The following is a 27,073-nucleotide window of genomic DNA, read 5'->3' on the forward strand; positions in this document are numbered from 1 at the left end:
CTCTCAGCAGGCTCGAGGAGGCTCAAAGGAAGGAGGTTCAAACCTCTTGCAGGCTTTAAATACATTTTAATTGGAGGCTCGTGAAGGTCAGAGCAGGCATCAATTATCCCCAGAGCAGGAGGTTTTTCCGCGTGACTGCCCTGGGTGCTGCTCGCAGCCTCTGGCTCAGCGGCCAAGGCCTCCATCAGCGCCCAGGCCTGGGGAAACGCGGCTGTGCTGGCACCAGGGGCAGGGGGAGCACGGCAGGGATCCCTGGAGAGCTCCAGCACGGGCTCAGCTGGTGGGAGCAGGGCCTGGAGCTGCTGCTGGGCCACCTCGGGTGGCACCTGGGTCCCCACAGAGCTGGGATCACCGCGGGCAGGACAGGATCACTTCAGAGCTGGGACCATCAGTGATGCCCCGTGGGTTTGGGCTGAGGGAAATAACCCTGGTGAGGGCACAGGTTGGCATCTGTGGATGTCCTTTGTGTGAGGAACGCAGAGTTTCACCCCTTCTCCAGGAGTCACAGAGCCACTGAGTCTGGAAGGGCCCTTCAGGGTCCTCCAGTGCCACCGAGGCCTTGCAGGGACAGGGAGGGCAGCAGAGGGACCTGGGGGTTCCTGTCCCAAAGGGAGCTGAGACAGTTTCTGTCCCAAAAGGAACTGGGATCAGCATGGGAGAGTGAAGTGGGGCTTGGGGCATCCCATCCCAGGGCCAGGAAGCCAAACACAGGGAGCAGGACTGCTGGAAGCTGGGCCTGGCTACAGGAACACTTTAGGGGTCTCAGGGCGCCCAGTGCTCCCAGGAGAGCTGGATTTATGGGATCAAAGCAACTCCATTCACTGTTCCTAGGGTGTCACCCTGATTTTTTAAGATTTTCTAAGCCTTCTGTTGTTTACATTCTTGTAACGAACTTTCTCACACACTTTCTGTAAATAACTCATTGTTTTGCATTCTTTTATGGAAGGAGAGAAATTTGATAGACTGTTAGTTTGTCCAGTGTCATTGGAGAGGTGGCACTGTCACCCTCCAATCCGCTATCACTATTAGAAAACTATAAATGTTAGAGTCAGGAAATAAACTGCCCTTTTGTTCACCTTGAGTGCAGCAGTGTGTGCCCTCGTGTTGTTTTGTGTCCTATAGAGACACCAGGGCGTTCTTTCAGTCCCCAGAGCTGGATCCAGCTCATCCCCAAGGCACACAAGGTGCTGTTAGTCTCAAAGGGGCCATTACCCCAGGTGCCCACAAACTGCAGGCTGAACTCTTGTTTTTAACATTTCCAAGGCCCAGCTGCGCCATCCCAAAGGAGGGTGGAAAGCAGGGAAGAGGAGCTGCCATCAGCTTTGAAAGAACAGCGAGTGTTTCATCTCCTGCAGGGTAATTAGAGCTGTTCAAGTGCTTTCCGTGGAAAGCAGATCCTTTCCAATTAAGGACTGCGCTGCTGATTTCAGGCACTTGCAGAATTTATTGGGGAAGAGTTGGTGTGGCTGTGCCTGCACTCCTGAGGGACAGGATGGGACAGGATGGCTGGGCTGGGACAGGGACAGGTCAGCCCCGCAGGGCAGGGCAGCCCCACAGCCTCGGGCACAGCTGGAGGTGCTCCCTGGTTCATCCAGGGGCTGTGATCCATAGGGAACACTCCCTGCCGGGGATGGGAGAGGAGTTTGGGGTGCTGGAGCTGCTCCAGAACTCCGGGGCATGGAAAGAGCTGAGGCAGGGCAGGGACCCCAGGGAGAGCTGGGCTGGGCTCTGCCCCAGAGCCCCTGAACACTGGCATCCAAACAAGGTTCCAGCTCCCTTTTCCTTGTTAAATAGCCTGGAATTGCTTTCCTCATTAGTTTGGAATGGCTTTCCTCATGGGATGAGAAGCTTCAGCGTGTCCTCAGTGGGACACTGCAGCCAGGCTTGGTCCCAAAGCAGGGGATCAAGATGACCTCAAGCCTGGCTCTCAGAAAAGCTGCCCATGAGCCCCAGGACTTCCCAGAGGTGGGAACAAACTGTGAGTGCTGTCTGGGCGGTGTTCCATGCCTTTGGAAATGGGGTCCTGTGTTACCTAGCACGGCTTTAAGCAGCAGCCCCGTTTGCAGTGTGCAGTTTGGGGACACAGTTCAATGGGATTTTGCTGCTGTGCAGAGAGGACGTTTATCTCCTGTGCCAGGTGGCTCGTGTTGGATGCTTTGTCAGTGGGAATGAACCATTTTTATGGATCTCCTGCTGCCTGGGACATCCCAGTGCCCCATCCCAGAGGCTGGTATCCAAAGCTGAGCACCAGTTGCATTTATCCAGCACACAAGATGAGGGATTTAATGTACCAGGGACATGAGCTGGACCTTGAATCACAGGTTATTCCAAATACCAGAATGAATACTGGAATATCAGCTGCCTGTTGCATATTTGGATGGCACAGGGGTGGGTGTGATGCTTGGGAATGTTTGCAGAGGGAGAGGAGCCCTGGGGAATTGTTCATGATCCTGATGGGGAGAGCAGGGATGAGCAGTGGGCAGATCCCTGGCTGAGACAAGCTGGGGGAGGAGGCTGTGCCAAGCCCAAAGCCATGAGATCAGCAGCCTGCATTCCTCCTGGGCATGTGGCTTCCCAGGAATACTGCAGGGACAGGCCCACCAGCAGGGAACAACAACCTCCTCTGAGATTCTCCCAAAGAGGGCTGGGCCTTCTTATTTCTGACAGGCAGAGTCATTCCAGAACCCAGGAGAGAGTTTTGGCAAGGGAGGACTGGGGGTGGTAAAAGCTGGAAGGTGTCCCTGCCATGGAACGGTTTGGAACAGGAGGAGATTTAAGGTCCCATCCAACCAAGCCATTCTGGGATTCAATGTGGGATTTTCTCCTCCATGAACAAAAGCTCATCCTGCAGCTTCCATGGAAAATCTAGGAGTGCAAACAGAACAGAACCATTTCTGACAAGCACAGCCAGGTGCTGAGTTAACCTGGGTGCCTCTCATCCCACCTGACACAAATCCCAAGGGATCCTTGGGGTTCTGTGGGCTCCAGAAGGTCTGGCCCAGCTGGGCACTTTTGCAAGGTCTCCCCCACAGCTTTCCTCCCAGATCTGGAAAAACACCTCTGGCATGGCTGGATTGGATTTTCCCTGTCCTTGATGCTGCAGTTCATGGATGGGGAGGAATCCCAGCTCTGGTGCAAGGCCAGAGCCTCCCCACCCTCCAGCTGTGCCACCACGGCTGTGGCTCTGTGCCTGTGCTCTCCTCTCCCCTTGCCTGCCAGGTGTTTCTACCACAGCTGATATTTTGCTTATCCCCTTTTCCATGTCTTCCAGGGCCTTGTTGGCTGTGAGCAGGGGCAGAAGGGGAAGGTGCTGCTGAGACCATGATGTCCCTGGGTGTCACTAAAGGTAATTCCTTCCTCTGCTGGTTTTCCTCTGTTTCCCCTGCCCAGCTGGAGCTGCTGGAATGTCCCTGCAGGGACAGGACACCAGGGAGGTGTTCCAGTGAGGTGTGAGACTCTGTGATCCAGCGGGATGCTCATCCCGAGCTCTGCATGGCCGTGTCTCCATCTTGCACCCGCCGGGGAGGGGAGGGCTCCGTGCTGGGCTGGATCCCGCCTGCCCCGGGGTGCTGTGAGTGCTGCCCTCCCTGTCCTGCTCTCCAGGAGGGCCCATCCCGCCCACGGACGAGGATCGCCGCAGGATCATCCGGCAGATGAAGGTGCGCACCACCCTGCGGGGCGACAAGAGCTGGATCCAGCACCACAACTCCGACTCAGACGAGGAGAAGAGCAGCCCCCGGTAGGAGCATTTCCTTCTCCTTCCCTTTCCCCATCAGGACTCCCTGAGCTGGGTCATTGATTCAAGCCCCATTGATCCCACCCTGTGCCCAAGGGCGTTGTCTGGAGCTCTGGGCTCCCCAGGCTGCACAGGATGTGCTGGGACAGGTTTTGGGGTGGTTTTGGGGTGCCCCTGGTGCCAGGCCCTGACGCTGCCTGTGGGAACCCAGAACATCCTCAGAGACCCTGGCACAGAGCCCAGAACACCTGTGTGAATTTGATTATGACCCGTGGAGCAAATTACCAACCTTGTATGAAGATCAGCAAGCCACAACAGTTTAGGTAGGATAATAGTGAAGTTATCATGGGGTGCAAAAGTAGATTTGGGAGTTTTTGGTATGGCAAGATGTAGGCATCTGGGTGTGTCCAGCCTTTCTCCTTCTTCTTCTTGGCCTCCATCTTCTGCTGTGATGGTGGCACTCACAGATTGGTTTAGAGTAGAAGCTCACTGTCTAACACAGGTGATGGGTATTGGAAAGTAATTGTAAACATTGTACACGTGGTTTTTAGTATAAAGCCATAACACTGCCCTGGGGGCAGGCAGAGTGCCTGGAACTGTCCTGCTGGATGGACCTCGGCAGGACAGGAGAAAATTTATAGATAAGATACAATAAACAACCTTGAGACCAAGAAATGAAGATCTCTGAATCATTCTTCAAGTGCCAGGCTGGGAAAAGAGACTTTTAACAATCTTGGGGTCGCAGTGACCCAGAAAGACCCCGAGAACTGACAGATGAGTTGCTGCTCCTCTTTATTTCTGATAAATGCAAGGTGGCCAGAAGCTCGGACAAGTGTCTTCTGCTGGAGCTGGGATTCAGCAGCACAGACAGGTTGGGAGGCTCAGGAGAGCTCTGAAGTTTTGTGAAGCCAGATTGTGCTCTGGAGTGACAAACTCAGGGCAGGCCTGCAGGGAGTTTAGGATGGGAGAGGCAGGAGATCAGACAGTTCCCTGGCTGTCACACAGTGCCCTGTGCCAGGGAACACCAGTCTGCTCCAGCTCCTCTTTACCTGGGAGCAAACCCAATTCCAAACCCCCCTTCCCTTCCCTTCCCTTCCCTTCCCTTCCCTTCCCTTCCCTTCCCTTCCCTTCCCTTCCCTTCCCTTCCCTTCCCTTCCCTTCCCTTCCCTTCCCTTCCCTTCCCTTCCCTTCCCTTCCCTTCCCTTCCCTTCCCTTCCCTTCCCTTCCCTTCCCTTCCCTTCCCTTCCCTTCCCTTCCCTTCCCTTCCCTTCCCTTCCCTTCCCTTCCCTTCCCTTCCCTTCCCTTCCCTTCCCTTCCCTTCCCCTCTCTCCAAACTCTCTCCCCTTCCCCTCTCTCTCTCCCCTCTCTCCATGCTCAGCAGTCAGTTAACCACATCCTTGTGTTTGCTGTTCCCTCAGGTCTGGCCAGGCTGCTGGGACACCCCCAGCCCCCAAACCCATTGCTCCCCAGCAGGACAGGTAATTCCAGGGGCCCATTCCCATCCATTCCCTGCTCTGCTGCCTGCAGGGCTCAGTGCCAGCCCTCACCTCACTGTGTGCCCCCCTCACCTGCTGCTGCCAGCACAGCCCTGGGCACAGCCCTGCTCACAGGGATGGCACACCTTGGAGAGGGCAGGGAGTGGCTCCCCAGAGGTGCAGCAGGATGCAGGGGTGACTTTAATTCAGGGGAACGGAGCCTTTGAGCCATGGATGGCACAAGGCTGGGCTGGGACATCAATGGCTGTGCTGGTGCAGCCCCCCAGTGCTCCAGGCAGGAGCTCCTTAGGGCAGGGGGAGCCCTGGCTGGGGCTGAGGTGGGTTCAGAGCATGAGGGGTCTCCAGGAACCCAGGAGCTTGGAGGAATATCCTGAAATACCAAACTCTTGGGAAGGGCCTGGCCCTGTGTGAGAGCTCTGCCCTCTCCCCTGAGCACTTCCCTGCTTCCCTTTCCCTGTGGCTGCTCTCCCCGCTCCTGGTGCTCTCCAGAGGAGCCACGCTGTGCTCCCTCCTGGGAATGCACCTCGGAGGAGCTGGGGTGCAGCTGTGATAAAATAATCAGGATCTGCATCACAGCTGATTCCCCCTCCTGTGCCACCAGTCTGGGCCAGAGAACACTGTCAGCATGGCTAATATTAATTGGTTCACTCTAAAATTAATTTTTCCTATAAAAAAATCCTTAAGAGAGCTTGTTCTGGTGATTATTCATGTCAAATATCCCTCCAGAGTCCGTCCAGCTGTGGGATCCCTCCAGGCCTGCTTAGCTGGGTTTTTGGTTTGACATCTATGTGGACTTTCCCCTTCAATCCTGGTGCTGCTGCTGTTGTTTTCCCTGTGTTTTTTACTCCCTCATGTCTGTTCTTTGCACAGGTCCTCTGCCCCCAAGCCCCAGTCTGGATACCTCATCAGGTGGGTATGGAGTGGGAGAGATCTGGGCTGCAGGGGGAGGAGAACTGGATCAGGAGCAGAAAATGTTCCATCAGCTGGGAACATCCCAGTGCTCAGGGCCAAGAGCCAGCCCTGTTGTTGCACTGCTGCTTTGAACTTGGCTCCTAACATTTCCCATTTTATGTGAGATGTCCCTTCCCTCCCCAGGGGGGTGTTCACCAGGACCATCGACAAAAGCTCCTCCACGCCGGATCCTTCAGCTGCCAGCCCAGCACAGAAAAAGTACGAGGGTGTCCCCTGTGCCCTCCCCTCCATTCAGCAGCATTCCCTGCAAACAGAGTGGGGTATCTGGGGCTCTGCTGTTGTCCCCCTCCCTGTGGATCTCCCCTGGGGAAGGAGGTGGGGAGGGATGGGAAGGTCACATTGCCAGTGTGCTTTGTGTCCCCCCAGCACTGCCCTGAAGGGACAGAGCCGCTCTCCCTCTGGATACAGGATGACCACAGAGGACTACAAGAAACTGTGAGTGGGCAAAGGGAGCAGCTCCTCCTGTCCCTGCTCAGTGGGAGCCCCAGGAATGCCCCTGGAGCATCCAGAGCTTCCACTGGAAACTCCAGTGGTTCCCAGGGCGCCTCTTTGTGGGCCAGGAGCTGCTGCTTGAACTGACACCAGGCAGGAATGGAGGGTGCAGCCCGGGAACTGGGTTTGGAGCTTTCCTGAAGCCTGGAGAAAGGCAGGGCAGCACTCTGGGCATTTCCTGCCCAGGTTTTTGTGTCCCAGAGCGTGGCTGTCATCCAGAATGGGGTTGGGGCCTCTGGGCTAAGGACAAAAGTCCTTCATGGACCTGTGCACCCCTATGGAAAATACAGGTGTCTGCCAGGGCCTGACCGAATGCCTTGGATTCACTTCTGTTTGGCTCTGGTGCCTGTGCCCAGCTCCAGCAGCAATTCCTGACCCTGGCTCTCCCTTCCCTCCCTCCCAGAGCTCCGTACAACGTCCGGCAGAAATCCGTGGATGGGGAGGAGGAGGATGTGCCTTTCTCTCCGGATGAGCATAAAAAGAGGTGAGCCCTGGAGGTGCCCCCGTGTTCCTGCAGGGACAGGGACAAGCTCTGTTCCATCCTGGAGGGTTGGTGGACCCAGGCACGGCTCAGGGCTGGGTGCAATCCAAGGATAATCCCAGCTCTCCCTGCTCCGAGCCCCGCTCTGCCCACGGGCCACCGCGCTCCCAACAAAACGTAATTAAATCCTGACGTGATGCAGCCTGACAGCACAGCCCAGTTACCCAGGCAGCTGGGAGGGCTCTGGCATCCCTGGGCTGCCTGGTGGCCGTGGGGGAGATGGAGAGGCACAAACAGGCAGGAGAGAGGAGCCCAGCTCCCCACACTGCGGGTGTGCCAGAGCCGGGATCACTCCAGGAATGGCACCAAGGGCAGCTCCAGGATGGGCTGTCCTTCCTACCAGGAACAGGAGCAGAGAATCTCAGAGAATCATCCTGGGATGGTTTGGGTGGAAGAGACCTCAAAGCCCATCCAGTGCCACCCCTGCCATGGGCAGGGATGCCTCCCACTGTCCCAGGCTGCTCCAAGCCTTGTACAGCCTGGGCTTGGACACTGCCAGGGATGGGGCACAGGACATGGATAGAACCAGGTCTGCTCTCTCTGGCTTCAGCCTTGTTGCTCTTGATGGAGTTTCTGATGCCCCTTTTCCCCAGCCACAAGTCTTGTACAAAGGAAAACTTAATCATTGTCCCCTGAGGTCCAACCACTAAAAGACCTGGAGAGGAACTTTGGATAAGGGATGGAGGGACAGGACACAGGGAGTTTCTGACTTCCCACTGCCAGAGGGCAGGGCTGGATGGGATATTGGGATGGAATTGTTTCCTGGCAGGGTGGGCAGGCCCTGGCACAGGGTGCCCGGAGCAGCTGTGGCTGCCCCTGGATCCCTGGCAGTGATCCCTTCTCCCTTGGGACACGAGGTAGTACCCAGGTCACTGCAGACACTCCATGGAGTGTCAGCCACAGAACCCATGTCCATTTGTCTGTCCATGGAATCCAATATTGCAACAGTCCAGGTCTGCAGTGGACGGTCCAGCCCTGGCACTGCTGCCCAGGGCAGTGGTGGAGTCCCCATCCCTGGAAGCGTTCAAAAAACCTGTGGCTGTGGCTGTGGCACTTGAGGACGTGAGTTGTGGTGACCATGGTGGTGGTGCTGGCCCATGGTTGGACTGGATGAATTTGCAGGATGATTGGATGATTCTTTCCAACCTGAACCATTCCACGATTCCATGAAATCTGCTCCCCAGAGCTCAGGATCTCGCTCAGGGTTAGCCCAGCCTGCAGAGGTTGTTCCCTGCCCCTCCAAGGCTCCAGGCAGGGAGCAGCAGGGTGAGCAGGCTGTGAGCCCTGCCCTGCTCTGTCCCCCTCCAGGACCGAGGCTGCCAACAGCGTCCTGCGGCGCTCGGCCGGCCGCGAGCGCGCCTACGTCCTGTCCGCTGCCAAGAAGAGCAACGGGTGAGTGCAGGGCTGGGAGGGGAGCAGGAGCCAGGGAAGGGCTGCTGGAGCTGAGGGAGCCTCTCCAACACAGCAGCCAAGCACAGGACACAAGGGCTCCAAGGGCTGGAGCTCATTCCCTACAAGGGAAGAGCTGGGAATGCTCACCTGGAGAAGGGAAGGGTCCAGGTGCTCTTCCAGGGCCTGAAGGGGCTCCAGGAGAGCTGAGGAGGGACTGGGGACAAGGATGGAGGGACAGGACACAGGGAATGGCTCCCACTGCCAGAGGGCAGGGCTGGATGGGATATTGGGAATTGGGAATTGTTCCCTGGCAGGGTGGGCAGGCCCTGGCATAGGTGCCCAGAGCAGCTGTGGCTGCCCCTGGATCCCTGGCAGTGCCCAAGGCCAGGCTGGACACTGGGACACCCTGGGACAGTGGGAGGTGTCCCTGCCATGGCAGGGGGTGTGGCTGGATGGCCTTTGAGGTCCCTTCCAGCCCAAACCTTTCCATGATTCCATGGTATCTGCAGGATTCTGCAGAACTGGGAAATCCTCCAAGTATTCCTTATTGAGAGGGATGAAACTTCCAGAAAAGAAAATCCAGGGGAGTCCCTAATTCCCATCTTCAGGCTCAGTCCTTCAGCTGCTCTCTGCAGTTTTGTTGCATTATTTCATTGGTGTCACACTCCTGGTTGGGGCCAGCTTTGCCCAGAGGGGTCACAGGACCTTGCACACCTGGGGCAGGGTTTGGGGGGCTCTGCCCCTGCCCAGGGAGTGTCATTCCCTCCAATCCTTTAACTGCTCCTTAACCCTTCCTCCACAGCAGCCCAACCCAGGAATTCCCACCCCTGTTTGCCAAGAGGTAGGTGCTGCACCTCGGGGAGCACTGCTGGGGCTGGGTGCTTGTACCAGGCTGGGACAGCAGATCCCAGCACTTTCACAGCAGAGGAAGAACAATCCCTCGACAAAGGATGCTGAGGGTTGAATCTCACTGCTCTTTTGGGATAAACAGTGTTGGAAGAACTGGGAATGCAATCCTGGTGGTGCTTTGGGTTATGGACAGCCTGAAATGGGGAGACTCAGGCACAGCCTCCCTGCTCCAGGTAGCCAGGACAATGCTCCTCAGCATCTCCCTCCTGGAGCTGTCTGTGGGACAGCAAACGTGCCCAGGGCTCCCTCTGGTATCACTGCCACTGTTGGTAATGAAGGGATGGGACTGGTTTTGAGCTAAGAACAACTTACTGCTCAGATAAACATCATTCTCAAAGGCTGGGAGACTTTAAAAAAGTCAGTCATAGCTCAAGAGTAGTCACAAGTTCCTTGTTACAAGACAATATAGAACTTTCTAATCTAATGAACAGATGTTACAGGGGTTAGTTTGCTTTTCTAACTTATCATTTTTAATTAATTTTGCTGCACGGCAGATAATTTTGCCTAATGGGCTTCTGTCTCACATATGCTTCTATTATAACATCTAAACTCTGTACAATTACACCCCTACACTATAAACCCTTCACCATCTTACCAATGCCGTTTCTCCCTTACTTAAGGCATATTCTTACTTACAACTATAAAAACATAAGTTTATAGCTGTTCTGTGTATTGTGTTTTTACATCAATCCAAGCTTCTCCCAAGGCTAAAGGTCAAACCCTTCAGTGTCTCTGGAAGTTTCTGTTTTTCCAATTCCCACACTCTGGAATCCAAGAACTCAGCTGATGCTGTGTGGAAAATCCCCCTGGCCTGGCTGCATTCTGCCCCTTGGGATGCTCAGCAGGAGCACAGGGAGCAGCAGCAATAACCTGCTCAGGAAACAGGGGAAAACAGGGATAAATTGCCTGGAAAGCTACAGAAAAGAGGGAATGATGTGCCATTTGTCTCTTTCTCCCTGTGGAAAGAATTGAGATAGAAGAGGAGGAAGGACAGCAGAGGAGGAGTCCGAGCATGCCGGGTTCGTCCAGGGTTGCTCCGGAGAGCAGCAGGTACTCCTTGCTCAGGGTGGCATCTCCGATTCCAGCCTTTGCCAGCTCTGGGGATAACTGCATTTATCAGCTCTCCAAACACAACCAGAGATGGGGAGTTTGCAGAGGAAACCTCCCAGGAAACACTGGGGATAGAAACAGCTCCAGCTGGGATAAATGGGGAAAATCAGTTTCTAAACCCGAGCAGAATGGCAGATGTGATGGACATTCCCAGGGGGCAGCACAGGAGCTGTGGGCATAAAGCAGCATTTGAGCATGGGAGAAGCTCCTAAAATTCATCTGGATTAATGTTTTGTTGATTTATCATTTTGTTCTCTTTTTTTCTGTTTTTTTTTTTTTTTTTTGTCAGTGCTAATGGACTAAGAAAAAGCAGCCCCGGGTCTTCCTGGGATGAGCCAAAGGCAGCAGCAGCCTCTCCCTCCAGGTAGGAGCTCCAGCCCAGCCAGGATGGGTGGGATTGAAGGTCAGAGACCTCTGTGGGCACCACTCTGGGAAAAGGGAGGATCCAAATCCATCTTCCCATGGGAACCTTTCCTGGATGCACACAGCTCTTGATAAAGGTTTTATGGCTGAAACCCATGGCAGGATCTGACAGTATCCTGATGGAAGGGCTCAAAACCCAAAAGGAAAAAACCCAAATGTGGAATCCTGGGCTGGTTTGGGTTGGAAGGACTTTAAAGCCCATCCAGTTCCACCCCTATGGGAAGGGACACCTTCCACTGTCCCAGGTTGCTCCAAGCCCCATCCAGCTGAACCCTTTCCTGCCAAACAGGTGTAAGGGAATCATTTTTAGCTGTTTTCCAAGGTTTTTGACTGAATCCATGCCTGGTGTATAAAAAAGGTGGAATAGTTCTCACTGCAATCAGCACTTTGTCTGCTGCCCTTGTCCTGGTGCTTTTACTGTAGAAAGTGAAAATTCCTGGCAAAATCTGTGCTTTTAATTTAAAATTGCTCTGAGAAGATGACTTTGCCAGTGAATGGATTGAGAATAGTGATGATTCATTCCCATTTTCTTCATTGCCATAAGGAACACTCCAGTGCAGGGTGGATTTGCTGCAGCTGGAGCTGGTTTGATCAGGAATGACAGTTTTGTCCTTTGTCCTCTCCTGCAGCCCCAAACCAGGCAGCAGGAGCCAAGCATCCCCATCCCTGAGTGACACTGTGGGGACAATCTCCACTTCTGCTGAAATCAGGTGGGTCTGGAGGCCCTGCAGGATCCCGAGGGCAGGGTGGGGATTCCCTGGAGACACAAAATCCTCCAGGACATGTCCACCTGTCCATCCATCCCACCTGTCCATTCATCCATGTCCACCTGTCCATCCATGTCCACCATGGCCACCTGTCCATCCATCCCACGTGTCCACCTGTCCATCCATGTCCATCTGTCCATCCATCCCACGTGTCCATCTGTCCATTCATCCATGTCCACCTGTCCATCCATGTCCATCTGTCCATCCATGTCCATGTCCATCTGTCCATCCATGTCCACCTATCCATCCATGTCCACCTGTCCATCCATCCCACGTGTCCATCTGTTCATCCATCCATGTCCATCCATCTACAACACACCCAACACACTTGTCCATCCATCCATCCATCCATCCATCCATCCATCCATCCATCCATCCATCCATCCATCCATCCATCTCTGTCCCACCTGTCCATCCATCCATGTCCACCTGTCCATCCTCCATGTCCATCCATCTCAAACACACCTCTCCATCCATCAATGTCCATCTTTCCCTGTCCATCCATCAATATCCATCTTTCCATCCCACCTGTCCATCCATCCATCCATGTCTACCTGTCCATCTTCCATGTCCATCCATCCATGTGCACCTGTCCATCCATCCGTGTCCATGTGCCCATCCCACCTGTCCAGCTGTCCATCCCTCCATGTCCATGTGTCCATGGAGCTGCACAGACCAGCAAACACCACACAGGGAGTTCCAGGGAAGGGGCAGAAGCACCTGGGAGGAAACATCCCCAGATGGAAGCCAGGGCCTGCCCCAGTGTGAATGCTGGGAATTGGGATCCAGACCTGCAGCCCTTTCTGCAGCTCCTCCTCCCCCTGCCTCACGCTCCTGCTGTTTTCCCTGCAGGAATGGTGAGGACAGGCAGGCCCTGAGTGGGAAATTCTCCTTGGAAACGGCGTCCCAGGCTGGAGATGGGTAAGGACTGGGCGGGGGCTGCTCTGTGCTGCTGAGCCTGGGTTTGCTGGGGAGCAGCAGCTCCTGCTCCTGGTGTCCCCCAGCCCCAGAGCAGCATCTGCTGGCAAAGCCGAGCCTGGCAGAGATCCCCGCCCTTCCCTCTCTGCTCTGGGATTCTCCCCTCCCTGCATTTCCCTTTATTTTGCTGCTCCCTTTGCCTCCAGCTGCCATTCCCTGGAATTGTCCCTCCTCCCAGGGCTGTGCTGGTCCTTGCTGCCTGCTGCTCTTGGGCCATGGTTCCATGATCCATGATCTGCAGTCAGACCCACTGATGCAGAGATTTAACCCCAGGAATGCATCCCTGCCCATCCTGATGGAGAGATTTAACCCCACTTCATTCCCCAACCAAATATCAGCAGATTTCTCTAGGATGACACAGTACAAATGCTGACAAGTCCCATTTTCACTGGAATTTTCCTGTTTTTTTTCCAGTGACACAGCTCTGAAGGAAAAGCCTGAGAGGTTCCCGTGGGATGAAGGGGCCCCCAAAGGCACCAGGGCTGCCACGAATGGAAGGTAGAGTCACTGTGGGATCCCTGACTTGGGCACTGCACAATCCATAAGCTGCTGTTCTGGAGCTCCCTGGAATCCTGGAATGGATCTTTACTGGTGGAAAAACAGATTCCACATGGGCTTTGTAGAACTGCTCTCTCCTCTAGGAAATCAGGGGAAAGCCACTGCAGAACATTCCTCAAGCTGTGTCTCTCTTTTCCAGTTTTGCTGAGCACACAGAAGCCAAGAATGGGTTTTACCCACCAGAGTAAGTGGAAAATTCCCTTTTTCTCCTTCATTTTAGAGCTGGGGGGTTGTTTCTCCTGCCCTGGGCCTGCCCTGTGGATGAGCTCTGGGAGCAGCCCCCAGAGGAGGGTGGGCCTGACCCAGCAGCTCAGAAGCCCTGGGCTCTTCCAGCTGCTTTCCTCACACGAGGATGAGTGTGTTGGATGTGGGGCTCAGCCCTTCAGGAAATTCCCAGGGCTAAGCAGGAGGGAGGGAAAGATGCTCCACTAGAGCCAGGAAAACCTGGTGGTGGATGCTTCTACTTCTTGGTGTTCTCCTCTTGCTGAGGTTCCTGCTGGACCAACCCTCCCTCTTCCCCCTCAGGTCCAGCTCTGGTTCCTGGCACTCTCCTGGGGATGCTCCGGAGCTGCTCCGTCCCTCTGAGCCCTCCCAGGGGGACACCAGGTGTGACACAGGGCCTGGGAATGGCACCCTCTGCCTCCAGGGGCACCTGGGCTGGGAATGAGCAACTTGTCCAAGTTAGAACCCAAACTGGGCAACAAAGCAACTGGGAAAGGAAAATCCTGTGTGGGCAAACGGTGGGAGCAGCATCTTCCTGTTCACTGTGACACAACCTCTTCCCAGAGAAGCAGCCTGGGAATTCAGGGGGAATTTCCTCTGGAAAAGGTGGTCAGGGCTTGGCAGGGGCTGCCCAGGGAGGTCTGGAGCCCCCACCCCTGGAGGTGTCCAGGGAAGGACTGGAGGTGGCACTCAGTGCTCTGGGCTGGGGCACAGGTTGGACTCAATGATCCCAGAGGGGTTTTCCACCCCTGGGATGCTGGGAGCAGATCCAGCAGCTTTAGCACTGCCTTTAGTGCCTCCATCCCACAGGATTTTAGAGCCTTTGCTCCCCTGACATTGCCAGGGGTGCTTGGTCAGGGAGGAGTTGCTGCTGTTGGCAGCACTGATCTCCCTGGAGCTGCTTCCCTCCCTTGTCCATTATTTTAGGATTCATTTCCCTGTACTGGCCCCACAAAGGCATTGAGGTGAGCAGGTTTCAGTGCCAGGTTGGGGCTTGGAGCACCCTGGGATAATGGAAGGTGTCCCTGCCCATGGCAGCGGGTGGGACTGGATGAGCTTTAAGGTCCTTCCAAGCCAAACCTTTCCATGATTCCTGGGTTCTGTGAAATGAATTCATCCCCCTGAGCTGAGGAGAGGAGGATCCCACGGCCTGGAGCTGCTGCTGGTGATGAAGGAATGTCCTCCCCAAAGTGACTCCTGTTGTGCTTTGTCCAGGTGCTTCATCCTGGGACAGGAAATTCCTGTACAGAGATATGTAGGAATTTAATCCCAGTAACCACCTCAGTTCCACCACCAGCCTCTCCTCCTCTTGGATAGGATTGAAAATGGGTTTTTCTAAGGGCAAATCAGTTCTCTGAGACAATTCTTTCCTGTTTCCTGGGCTGATACAAAGTGCAGTGTTGCAGTTCCATACAAATCCCCTGGAAATTTTGGAAGCTCTAAATTCCCTGTTTTTTTGCCAGGTCATCCTTGCAGCCTGATGTCTCTTTTCATCCCACTGAGAGAACCCCTGTGCACATTGAGAACACAGAATATTCCTTTAAAAGGTAAGAGTATGGTGAGTTTAGTGGGTGTAGGAACAATCCTGAGCATTAAGGGAAACCTGAATGGGCAGGCACAGAAAGAGTTCCTTCTCCTGATTTTTTCCCAAGGATGGAAACAACTAAGGTTTAAATAAACCAAGAGCTTTGTGTTGTATCCCCCTCCATCTCCTTTGAGCACTCCAGATTTTTCCTCCTCCTGTGCTCTCAGTGGGGGTCAGTCACTCCCTTTCAGTTCCCTGATAATGCAGGATGCTGCAGCAGCAGCTGGAGCACAGGGACACGGGCTGCCCTAGAGAAAACCCCAGTGCAGGTTGGCACAGAGCTGGCTGGGTGAGCAGAGCAGTGCCAGGAGCCAGGTGCCAGTCTTTAGGGATGTGATGGGGGCTGCTCTGGTTTCCAGCTCTGTCCTGGGCTATGAGGAGAGGAGCAGCTCCACGAATCCTGAGGGTCCATCCCACCACCAGCCCTACTGGGATGAGACAAGGTGAGGACTGGGGGGACTGGGGTGTCTGGGGTTGGTGATCTGGGTATCTGTGGTTGGTGATCTGGGATGTCTGGGGTTGGTGATCTGAGGTGTTTGGGGTTGGTGATCTGGGATGTTTAGGGATGGTGATTTGGGATGTTTGGGGTTGGTGATCTGGGGTGTTTGGGGTTGGTGATCTGGGGTATTTAGGGTTGGTGATCTGGAGTGTTTGGGGTTGGTGATTTGGGATGTCTGGGGTTGGTGATCTGAGGTGTTTGGGGATGGTGATTTGGGATGTTTGGGGTTGGTGACCCAGGATATCTGGGGCTGGTGATCTGGCGTGTCTGTGGTTGGTGATTTGGGATGTCTGGGGTTAGTGATCTGGGGTATTTGGGTTTGGTGATCTGGGGTGTTTGGGGTTGTTGATCCAGGATGTCTAGCCTCGGTGATCTGGGGTGTTTGGGGCTGGTGATCTGGGATGTTTAGGGATGGTGATTTGGGATGTCTGGGGCTGGTGATCTGGCGTGTCTGGGGTTGGTGATTCGGGATGTCTGGGGTTGTTGATCCAGGATGTCTAGCCTTGGTGATCTGGGATGTTTGGGGTTGGTGATCTGGGATGTCTGGGGTGTTTGGGGTTGGTGATTTGGGATGTCTGGGGTTGTTGATCCAGGATGTCTAGCCTCGGTGATCTGGGGTGTCTGCGGTTGGTGATCTGGGGTATGTAGCCGTGGTGATATGGAATGTTTGGAACAGCTCTGGCCAAACTGGCTCCTGCTCCTCTCCAGGGAATGGGTTTCTGCCCATCCCAGCATGGGTTTTCCCAACCCTGGATGTCTGGTTTAGGTTTCTGGACTCAGTCAGCCTCACTGAGAGGGGCCAAGGAGCTCCTGGCCATGAGAGCCCCCCAGAGCCCCCCAGGCTGAAGGATCCCACTGAGCCCAGCAGGACTGGGTAAGGAATGGGATATTCCCCCTGCCTTCTGTGGGATGAGGGGTCATTCCTTGGGCATCTCCCCCCTGCTGATAAATACCCTCCCAGGTTCTCCTTTTCATAGAGCAATGGAATTGTTAAGGTTGGAAAAGACCTCTCAGATCAAGTCCAAGCATCAGCCAGCACCATCACCACGTTCAGCACTAACCCATGGCCTCCAGGACACACCCACACATTTCCTGAACGTTTCCAGGAAATGACAACCCTTTCCATGAAGAAATGGAAATGACAACCCTTTCCATGAAGAAATGGAAATTACAACCCTTTCCATCAAGAAATTTTCCCCAATATCCAACCTAAACCTCCTCTAGTGCAACTTGGGGCTTGCTGGTGCCTGATTCTAGTGCTGCTTCTACTGGATGAACCTTTTACCATGGTTTTATAACAAAACTTGGGAGAAAACATCCTCCTTAGCTGGAGCCATCAATCCCTGTCCAGCTGGACTGCCAGGAGTGCCTTCCTAAACTTTAAATTTGGGAGCAGAGGGTGTTTAGGGAGAGACAATAAGCAATAAAATTTGGCATTGAGCTCCATAGTAATGCTGGGTCTGGTTTTGAACTTCCCCAATCAGGGCTGGGTGTCCACATGGGAGGAATTTATGGACTGATTTCCTTTCTTTGGTCCATATTTTCCACCTAAACTGGAAGAACTGAGGCTCTTGGTTAAACTGGGCTCCCTCCCAGGTGTGTCAGTGAGAACACCTGGAGTCAGAGGGTGAGCAGAGTGTTCTTCTCCCCAGGTCTGAGCTGCGCCCCCAGGACACTGCTGGGAGCAGGGACAGGCACCTGGCACTGTCATCCTGTGTGCAGAGTGAGGAGAGCACTGCAAGAAGGCAAGAGTGATAGTGGGACTGCCTGTCCTGGTGGGAGGAATTTGCTGCAGGGGGCTCTGGAGGTGGCACTAAAGGTGCTGTGGTTGAGGTCCTTCCTTTCAGCCCTGCTTCTTAAGAGGTCTGGATTTTCCATCTGTTTTTTTTTTTTTTGTTTTGTTTTTTGTTTTTTTTTTCCACATCACTTTGGGTTATTTGAGGGCTTGGGTTAGTGCTGGGTGGTTGGGTTTGATGATCTTAGAGGGCTTTTCCAACCTAAATAATTCTGTGATTCCATGATTCTATCTGGCACATTTCCATACAGGGATATTGCAGTTTTTATTTTTCCCTTGAGGCAGGAGATTCTCCAGGGGCTGCATCTGCATCCCACAGGAATTCTGTGCTCAGGGTGCTTCCATAGCCCATAAAGGTCTCATGTCTTGGCAGGTCCAGCTCTGTTCCTGGAGGAAGCAGCACCCCAGCTGCAGAGATTCCACATGCAAACGAGTCTGAGCCCCGCAGGGACAGGTACAGAGCCAGGGCACCAGGACATCCCTCACACACCTCCAGCTCTCCTTCCTGGCCTGCCCAAGGCATCCAAATGCTCATTTCCTGGCCTGGGCAATTCAAGAACCAATGCAGGCTCTGTGACACCTTTCCCTATGGAAGGAGCACAGCCCTGCAGGGACCTCCCACAGGAATTATTGCAGTTCAGCATCAGAAGGACCTGCAGCTGCTGCAGAGAGCCCAGAGGAGGCCACAGAGCCCCTCTGGAGCCGGGCTGGCAGAGCTGGGGGTGCTCACCTGGACAGGAGCAGCTCCAGGGAGAGCCCAGAGCCCTACCAGGGCCTGAAGGGGCTCCAGGAGAGCTGGGGAGGGACTGGGGACAAGGATGGAGGGACAGGACACAGGGAATGGCTCCCAGTGCCAGAGGGCAGGGCTGGATGGGATATTGGGAATTGGGAATTGTTCCCTGGCAGGGTGAGCAGGCCCTGGCACAGCTGTGGCTGCCCCTGGATCCCTGGCAGTGCCCAAGGCCAGGCTGGACATTGGGACACCCTGGGACAGTGGGAGGTGTCCCTGCCAGGGCAGGGGTGGCACTGGGTGGGATTTAATGTCCCTTTTAACCCAAACCATTCTGGAATCCCCTGATCCTGTGGTTCTGTTAACACCATGGTGCCCCATTTCTCCCTGTTCCCTTAGGAAGTGGCAGGATCCACCCTCAGCACACCCTGAACACCCATGGGAGCTGCTCAGGGCAAAGACACCTCTTAGCTTTATGGTCAAACTGGTTTTCATTCTCCAGCAGGTCAGAATTCAGCCCTCAGGAGGGTGTTGGCAGTGCCCACGAGCCCCAGCCCCCCGTGCCCCTGTTCCAGGAGCGCCAGCCCTTTGGGGGCTCTGTGCCCAGCCACAGGATCCCAGGCTATGTGGACAGCCAGGTGTTCAGCACCAGGAGGTGACGAGTTGGGCATGAGGGGGTTTGGGGATGAAGGGTTTAGGATGCAGAGACTGGGAAAGCTGCTGGCATGGGACACTTGCCACTGTCCCAGGATGCTCCAAGCCCCATCCAGCCTGGCCTTGGGCATTTCCAGGGATGGGGCAGCCACAGCTTCTCCAGACAATCCATTTGGGAATGCTTTGGCTTTGCTCAGGTGTTGGGATTGGAGCCTGCTGTCCTTGTGGAGCACAGACCTGGCACAGGGGCAGAGCATGGGGGAGTGCATGATGGAACCATGGAGTCCTCGTGGCTGGGAAAGGCCTCTGTGATCATCAGCTGTGTCCCATGGGCTGGAAATGCATCATGGAACCGTGGAGTTCTCATGGCTGGGAAAGGCCTCTGTGATCATCAGCTGTGTCCCATGGTCACCACCAAGCCACAGCCTCAAGTGCCACATGCACACATTTTCTGGCACTTTCAGGGATGGGGATTGCACACTGTGCCAGAACCTGGAAGTGACTGTGGGGATTCAAAGATTCCCACTGTGCCAGCACCTGGCAGTGAGTGTGAGCCCAGTGTGGGGACCCAGAGACTCCCACTGCCGTGTGCTCAGGGCTTTGTGTCCCCCAGCAGGCCCAGCCCAGATCCCAAAGGGAATGTTTATGGGAGCAGCAGCCCCAGGAGCAGCTGGTATGACAGTGCCAGGGGGCTCGGGGACTTCAGCCCCCCTGCAGGACGGTGAGTGCGGGGCTGGGATCCCTTCCCCAGCCAGGGACCTCCCCCTGCCACTCCCCTCAGTGTCCCTTTGTCCTCAGTGTCCCTGTGTCCCGATCCATTTGCTCATTCCCTGGCTGTCAGCAGGTGTGGGGTGTGCCCTGGGAGGGGCCAGTGCCCAGCAGGGAGATTCCAGCCCAGATCCCACCCTGTGTGAGGATCCCTCAGGTGCCCAAACTGAGCTTGAGACTGTTGCACTTCCTCTCCCCAGCCATGACTCCTTTCCCAGAGATCCCACCATGTCCATGTCCCAGAGAAGCCACAGGGTGCCGTTCTACATGGACAGCTTAAACTCTAACAGCTCCAGGTAAATGGGGAGTCACGAGGGCTCCGAGGGAAATTCCCCAGGAATTTATGAGATAGGAGCCAGCAGGCACAGCCAAGAGCTGAGAGAGGGAGGATTGGTTTCCAGGGAGTGGATGTATGATCAGACCAGCTCTTAAACCATTCCTAGCTAAAGCTGCCTAGCAGAGTGTCTGGGATACATCCAGAAAAATCCCTGGAGACTTTTCACTGTGTGGGAGGCCAGAAGAGAGGGACAGGAGAATGGGGAGCTGGTTCCTGGCCAGGAGCTGGCCTTTGCTACAGGAAAACAGAGATCACAGCAAAGAGAGAGGGCCACTGTCCCCAGAATGTCAATGATTAAATGCCAGAACTGCTCCCATACGAGGCTGTTGGAAGGGGCAGGGGGTATCCAGTATGGAATTCCATCATCCTGGGCCCCTCCTGGCAGTCCCTCCTGGCAGTGCCAGCCCACCCATGTGCTGTCAGGTGTTCCATGCAGCCCCCAGTGCAAGGCTGGGGGATCTGCAACAAGGAGGGGTTGTGGGGGTGAAGGGGAGGCACAAGATCCTTGGATTGGCTCAGCCTCATTCCAGTCTCTTTGCTGAGGGGATGGGCAGAGCTGTTTTCCACAGTTTTGTTGCATTCTTCCTTCAAATTACTGAGCTGGGGACAGGTCCATTGGTCTTGGGAATGTTCCCATCTCCTGCAGTCCCTCCTGTGTCCTGTCCCCTCCTGGCTGCTCCCAGTCAGGCTCCACTCACTCAGCCCATCCTCACTGGAGGATCTCATGGCATCCTCTGCCTCATGGCCCTACAAGTGAGACATCCCCAAATCTCTTCTCCAGGACAGGATGTCTGTCCTGTGGCAGATGTAGAAGGAGAAAGGGGTTGGTTTGGTCCATGACAAGGTCTGGCCAAGGGCTGTGCTGTGCATCTGCCCTCCCAGCAGTGGCAGCCACTCTCCTGGTGGCCAGTTTGGATCCTGCCATGGCTCACAGACTTTTCCCTCTCTCCACAGGCTCCTCTCCAGCTCCAGTGAGAGGCTCTGCAGCTCCCACCACAGCTCTGGGTACCAGCCTGACTCCAGCTCTGCCGGGTAAAGAACCGAGGGGGGCACAATCCCCTCACTGCAGGCTGGGGCCATCCTGCCTGGGAGGAATTGCAGCGTTGGCACCGGGCTGGTGCCACCCACTGTGCCCAGCAGGGTCAGGGCAGTGATTGTCCCCCTGCTGGGCACTGCTGGGGTCCCACATGGAATCCAGGGGACAAGGCAGACCCTGAGGGGCTGGAGCACATCCAGGAGCTGGGGAAGGGGCTGGAGCATATCCAGGAGCTGGGGAAGGGGCTGGAGCTCCAGGAGTGTCTGAGGGAGCTGGGAAGGGGCTCAGCCTGAAGCAAAGGAGGCTCAGGGGGCCCTTGTGGCTCTGCACAGCTCCTGACAGGAGGGGACAGCCAGAGGGGTCAGGCTCTGTTCCCAGGGAACAAGGACAGGAGCAGAGGGAACGGCCCCAGGCTGGGCCAGGGGAAGTTGAGGTTGGTGGTGGAAGTGTCCAGAAAATGTGGGGATGGGACACATGGTCACCACCAAACACACATGGTTTGGTGATGACCATGATGTTTTGTATTTGATGATCTTAAAGGTCTTTCTCAACATTAATGGTTCCATGATTCCATGACATAGAAAGAGCCCATGCACAGTTTAAGGGAAAAAAAGAGATTTCTTTCCTTAGCCATGACAGGTCTTAGTGTAAGAAGGGAGGATTAATCCCAGGTTTTAGGCAGCAGTGGAAATGCACCATGGCAAAAGGCTGATTAATTCCTGTCGGGGCTGCAGGCGGAGGGTGGGGGGCACAGGGCTCCCCTCGGCCTGCACAGAGCTGCATCAGGGCGGGACATGGAACTCTGGAGCTGGGATGGGAAAAAGGCAGGAACATACAAGGGAGATAAAACATCCCCAACGAGCAGCAGCAGTTTACGCTGGCTGGAAACACTGGGGATATTGCAGAGGCAGAGCAGCCCCGGGGAGCAGCGCTGTGCCACAGGGCTCGGCGGTGCCCGGGAGCTCTGCCGTGCCCATTGTGCCCATTGTGTGCCTAATCCTGACGGGAGCTGCGAGAGACATCCCTCAAACCCATAACTGGATGAAAGGGTTACATTATCCATCCCATTCTTCCCAATTAACTCGATTTGTTTTGGTGGGGTAATTAGAGGAGTCGGTATTTAGCAACAATGCTCGATATGCAGGATTTGTTGCAGAACAACAGCGTCCCGCTCGCTGCGAGCCTCCCCGCACGCGTTCCGTGGCCGGGGCCGCAGCCGAGCCCCAGCCGCGCTTTTCTCATGCAAATGCCTCCCGTCTTCCCAGGAGAGGGATCCTCTTCGTCAAGGAGTACGTGAACACCGGCGGCTTTGCGGCCTCGCCGCGCCACGGCAGGTAGGGAGCGCTGGGGACAGCTGGGGACAGCCACTGCCCGGTGTGACTGCCCGGTGTCACTGCCATGTGTCACTGCCATGTGTCACTGCCAGGTGTCACTGCCAGGTGTGACTGCCCGGTGTCACTGCCCGGTGTGACTGCCCGGTGTCACTGCCATGTGTCACTGCCATGTGTCACTGCCTGGCGTTACACCCATGTGTCACTGCCCGGTGTGACTGCCCGGTGTCACTGCCAGGTGTGACTGCCATGTGTCACTGCCCGGTGTGACTGCCATGTGTCACACCCAGGTGTCACACCCAGGTGTCACACCCAGGTGTCACTGCCCGGTGTCACACCCAGGTGTCACAGCCAGGTGTCACAGCCAGGTGTCACTGCCATGTGTCACAGCCAGGTGTCACAGCCAGGTGTCACTGCCAGGTGTCACTGCCATGTGTCACAGCCAGGTGTCACACCCAGGTGTGACTGCCCGGTGTCACTGCCATGTGTCACAGCCATGTGTCACAGCCAGGTGTCACAGCCAGGTGTCACTGCCCGGTGTCACTGCCCGGTGTCACACCCAGGTGTCACTGCCCGGTGTCACTGCCCGGTGTCACACCTGTGTGTCACAGCCAGGTGTCACTGCCCGGTGTCACTGCCCGGTGTCACACCCAGGTGTCACACCCAGGTGTCACACCCAGGTGTCACTGCCATGTGTCACACCCAGGTGTCACTGCCCGGTGTCACACCCAGGTGTCACTGCCCGGTGTCACTGCCATGTGTCACACCCAGGTGTCACACCCAGGTGTCACTGCCAGGTGTCACAGCCAGGTGTCACACCGTTGTGCAGAGCACTGACCTTGCTGCCCCGCACATCCCACCGCAGGGAGCAGCCGGAGCTGACCAGCCCGGGGCTTGCTCCGAGGGGAGGTTCTGCTCTGGGGGTCCTGCCCTCTCCTCCCGCTGTCCTGGTGACAGCAGGACCCATGTCCCACTGCTCCCAGGGGACAGGCCAGCTCCTCCTGGGGTGGCTTGGTCTCTGAGGTGGGTGAAAACGCCACACTGCAGCTTTGGCACTGGGAGGCTTCACCGTGCACCTGTAAACAATGACTGGAAGGCATGAGGAGAATGTGGAAGCTGAGGGCTCTCACTAGTAAAATGAGTTTTAAAAAGTTAAATTGTGCCATTTTCAAGCTTAAGTCTTCAGTACTTTGAGCTCTGCTCAAGTGAAGCTGCTCCAGACTGGCCCCAGGTGACAAGAGCAGGGTTTGGCCCCATGCACACCCCTCACAGGGATGTGGCACCAGTTCACACCAGTTTGAGGCTCCCTGCAGGCATTTTCCTCCCTCAGCGCTCTGCTGGCATCCCTGGGGGAGCTGATGACACTCCCCACACCTCTCCAGCCTGTCCCAGAGCTCAGCAAAGCTGCTGGCAGCAGCCACAGACAAGCCAAAGATCCAGGAAACTCAGGCAGGGAGGGAAGGGAACACTCAGCTGGGTGAGGGAGGGGTGAAACCAGGGATGTGCTCTGTGCCTTTTCCTGCACAATAGTGCAGGATTTGGAGTTTTAGCAGTGGAAAGCTGCTATTTGTAGGGGCCAGATGCAAACATGAGGGCCTTTGTGAGGCCAGGGGAGTTTTGTCCTCTCTGGGAAGGCACTTGGAGGACCTTCTCCTCAGGGAACAGGCAGCCAGGATATTCCAAGTCATTGGATTATGATTCTATCCAAAATTCTCTTCCCACATATCACTGCCAAGGCTGATCTTTCCCTCCTTCCTTCCCCAGTGGCAGCCTTGTGGATCTGAGTGACCTGGAGAGAAGCAGCTACAGCCACCACAGTTACCTGTCCAGTGCTCCCCTGCACAGGTAGGACAGGGTGGGGCTGCCCTGGGCAGGTTCATCAAATTCTCAATCAGAAATGATTGCAAGGTTTGCTTCTTGAGGCCACTGGGGTGTGTTTGTGGAACAGCAGCACAGTAAATGGAAATACAGTGACATGGACACCAAGGCCACCAAGGTGACAGAGGGATGGAGCACCTCTCCCGTGAGGAAAGGCTGAGAGAATTGGGGTTGTGCAGCCTGGAGCTGAGAGGCTTTGTGGTAACCTAATTGTGGCCTTCCAGTGCCTGAAGGGAGCCTGCAAGAAAAATGGAAAGGGATTATTTCCAAGGGCCTGGAGGGACAGGACTGTTGCTGGGCTTGCAAGGGTTCCTCAGGGGTGAAGAGATAGACAAGAATCTTGACTCCATTATCAGAAGGCTGGATTTATTATTTCAAGATATATATTACATTAAGACTACACTAAAAGGAATAGAGAGAAAAGTTCAGAAGCTTGCTATGCTAAGAGTAGAAAAAGAATAATCAACAAAGGAGCTCTCTCTGATTCTGTCCCAGAGAGCTTGGCCCCTGATTGGCCCTTAATTGTAAGCATGCAACATGGGCCAATCTCAGGTGCACCTGTTGCATTCCACAGCAGCTGATAACCATTGTTTGCATTCTCTTTCTGGGGCCTCAGCCTTCCAGAAGAGGGAAAAATCCTAAAGAAAGGATTTTTCACAAAAGATGTCTGTGACACAGGACAAAAGGGAATGCCTTCTCACTGATTAAAGGAAGGGTTAGATGGGATATTGGGAAGAAATTCTCCTTTGAGAGGGTGGGGAGGCCCTAGCCCAGGGTTCTCAGAGCAGCTGTGGCTGCCCCTGGGTCCCTGGCAGTGTCCAAGGCCAGGTTGGACACTGGGGCTTGGAGCAGCCTGGGACAGTGGAAGGTGTCCCTGCCCGTGGCAGGGGGTGGAACTGGATGAGCTTTAAGGTTCCTTCCAACCCAAACCATCCCATGATTCCACAGCTGTAGGATTCTGAGATCTGTTCTGCTCCACTGCTGTGGGGCACCCCTGGGGCAGCACAGTTCCCGTTCTGTCACGCCTGTGGGAGCAGGCTGCTCATGGACAGCAGTGCTGATGGCTGGGATGACCCCCTGGCACCAGTGCTGGCACAGAGCATCCCAGAGGCATGCCCTGCCCTGTTCTTGCCAGGTCCAGCGAGCCCCTGTGCAGCTACTGCAGCCGGGAGATCCGAGACTGCCCCAAGATCATCATCGAGCACCTGAACATCCACTGCCACGAGTACTGCTTCAGGGTAAGGCCAGAGCCTGCCTGCCTGCTGGCAATGGCAGGGCTGGCAGCAGGGATCTTCCTGCACATTCCATCCCCAGCCTTTCAGGGGGATGCACATGGGGTGTGCCAAATCCTCACCTCACACTGGGACAAAACCAGTCAGGCAGTCACAGGTGTCCCTGAGAGGTTTTCAGGTCCTTGAATAAATGTTAGAACAAGGAGAATTCTTTATGATTGGCAGCATCCTCAGAACACCCTCATGTCCTTGTCCCGCTGTCCTTGGGGCAGACTTGCTGCTTTGTGCTCTTTGTGCTCCAGTGGAGGTGGCTGAATCCTCAAACCCTGCAGGGTTTCCAAGGAAAGTGTGTGGGGATGTGGGGAGGGTGGGAGGAGGAGTGTGGGAGGAAGAGGCCTGCAGGGACATTTGGCTGTTGTAGGAAAGTGCAGCCTCAAAGGTTGCATTCTCACCTTTTAATAAATTATGCAGAGCCTCTGCCCCCTCCCTTCTGCCGTTCCTGCGTGGGGTTTTGCCCATTGTCCAACCTCCTTGTTTTCCCTTTGGCAGTGTGGAATTTGCCACAAAGCGATGGGAGATCTCCTGGATAAAATATTCATCCACCGGGACATTGTGCACTGTGACAAGTGCTACGAGAAGCTCTTCTAGGTGCGTTTCCAGGGCCCCTTTCCAGAGGGCACGCCCATGGGTGAGAGCTCAGGGTTCACTGGGGAAGGGCATTTAACCCTCGCATTGCCAGGGTGGCCAGGCAGGGATGCTCCTGGGCTGTTCAGTGGGAAGCAGTGACCTCGCTGCAGCATTAGCTCGGAACTCACTCGCGCTGTCCCGGGGGTGTTGGTTGGAGCCAGAATGTCGGTGACAAACAGGCTGTGGTGGCTTCCCGGGGCTGACAGGCAGAGGCTGGCTTGAGTGATGACAGAAATGCCCTCAGAGGTGGAGCGTCCCCACGGAAGGCAGCTAAAGGTTCCTCGCTGTGTCCCGGGCTGACCCCGCGCAGGGACTGCGGGCGGCTCGGAGCTGTGACACTCCCCTGACAGGGACACAGCTCCTCCTTTAGTAAAGATCCTTTGCGGGGAAAACCTTCGGGTAGAGTTGTACATTCCAACACATCGACAGGAGCGGGTTGGACACCGTTTGCTTTTGTCAGATTATCTGGAAGCGACCAGAGCTGCTATGTGGGGCTGGGAGATCTCGTGTGCTCCCGGTGCCTCCCGGCACAGAGCAGGAGGAGGAGCGGGGAACGGGGCTCCTGCCTCGCTGCTCCCCGCCCCTGCTAACGGGGTGTGACTGCTGAGGTGCCCGCATTCCCGGCGGGATCAGCCCGTGCCCAGCCGCTCTTTGTATGCTTGCAGGGCCCTGGGGCTGGGAATGCAGCCCGAGCCCGGCGGCACGCCCGGGAACAGCGCAGCTCTGACCGGCTGAGATTGCACAGCTCCCGCTTCCCTCGAGTTCTCCTCCCTCTCGCTGCCCCGTGGCCGTGGATGAGTTCAGCACCTGCTGGTTGATGCTGTCGCCTGCACCAGACAGGAGTGATGGGAACGAGATAAGGCAGCCTCCTCCTCAGAGATAACGTTTTCCAGAGGTGCTGAGCCCCTCTCGGCCCGGCTTTAGCTGCATGAAGATCCCGAGTGC

General features: G+C 55.4%; 1 protein-coding gene across 1 annotated transcript; it reads left to right on the forward strand.

Annotated features, from left to right (window-relative positions):
- The first annotated feature begins 1,908 nt into the window (after positions 1-1,908).
- ZNF185 (zinc finger protein 185 with LIM domain) lies at positions 1,909-26,883 on the forward strand. The gene is given in 30 exon segments (XM_058032953.1): positions 1,909-1,978; positions 3,272-3,346; positions 3,604-3,739; positions 5,155-5,214; positions 6,103-6,141; positions 6,328-6,402; positions 6,571-6,639; positions 7,100-7,180; positions 8,546-8,629; positions 9,432-9,470; positions 10,505-10,588; positions 11,701-11,781; positions 12,691-12,759; positions 13,231-13,314; positions 13,514-13,558; positions 13,900-13,980; positions 15,060-15,143; positions 15,541-15,624; positions 16,447-16,554; positions 17,849-17,987; positions 18,293-18,332; positions 18,704-18,860; positions 19,473-19,580; positions 19,828-19,923; positions 20,919-20,996; positions 22,266-22,334; positions 24,096-24,176; positions 25,345-25,447; positions 25,991-26,089; positions 26,794-26,883. Coding segments are annotated over 29 exon segments (2,418 nt in total). The 3' UTR covers positions 26,794-26,883.
- Positions 26,884-27,073: the final 190 nt, after the last annotated feature.

Source organism: Melospiza georgiana, chromosome 12 (assembly GCF_028018845.1).
Source record: "Melospiza georgiana isolate bMelGeo1 chromosome 12, bMelGeo1.pri, whole genome shotgun sequence".
Lineage (NCBI taxonomy): Eukaryota > Metazoa > Chordata > Aves > Passeriformes > Passerellidae > Melospiza > Melospiza georgiana.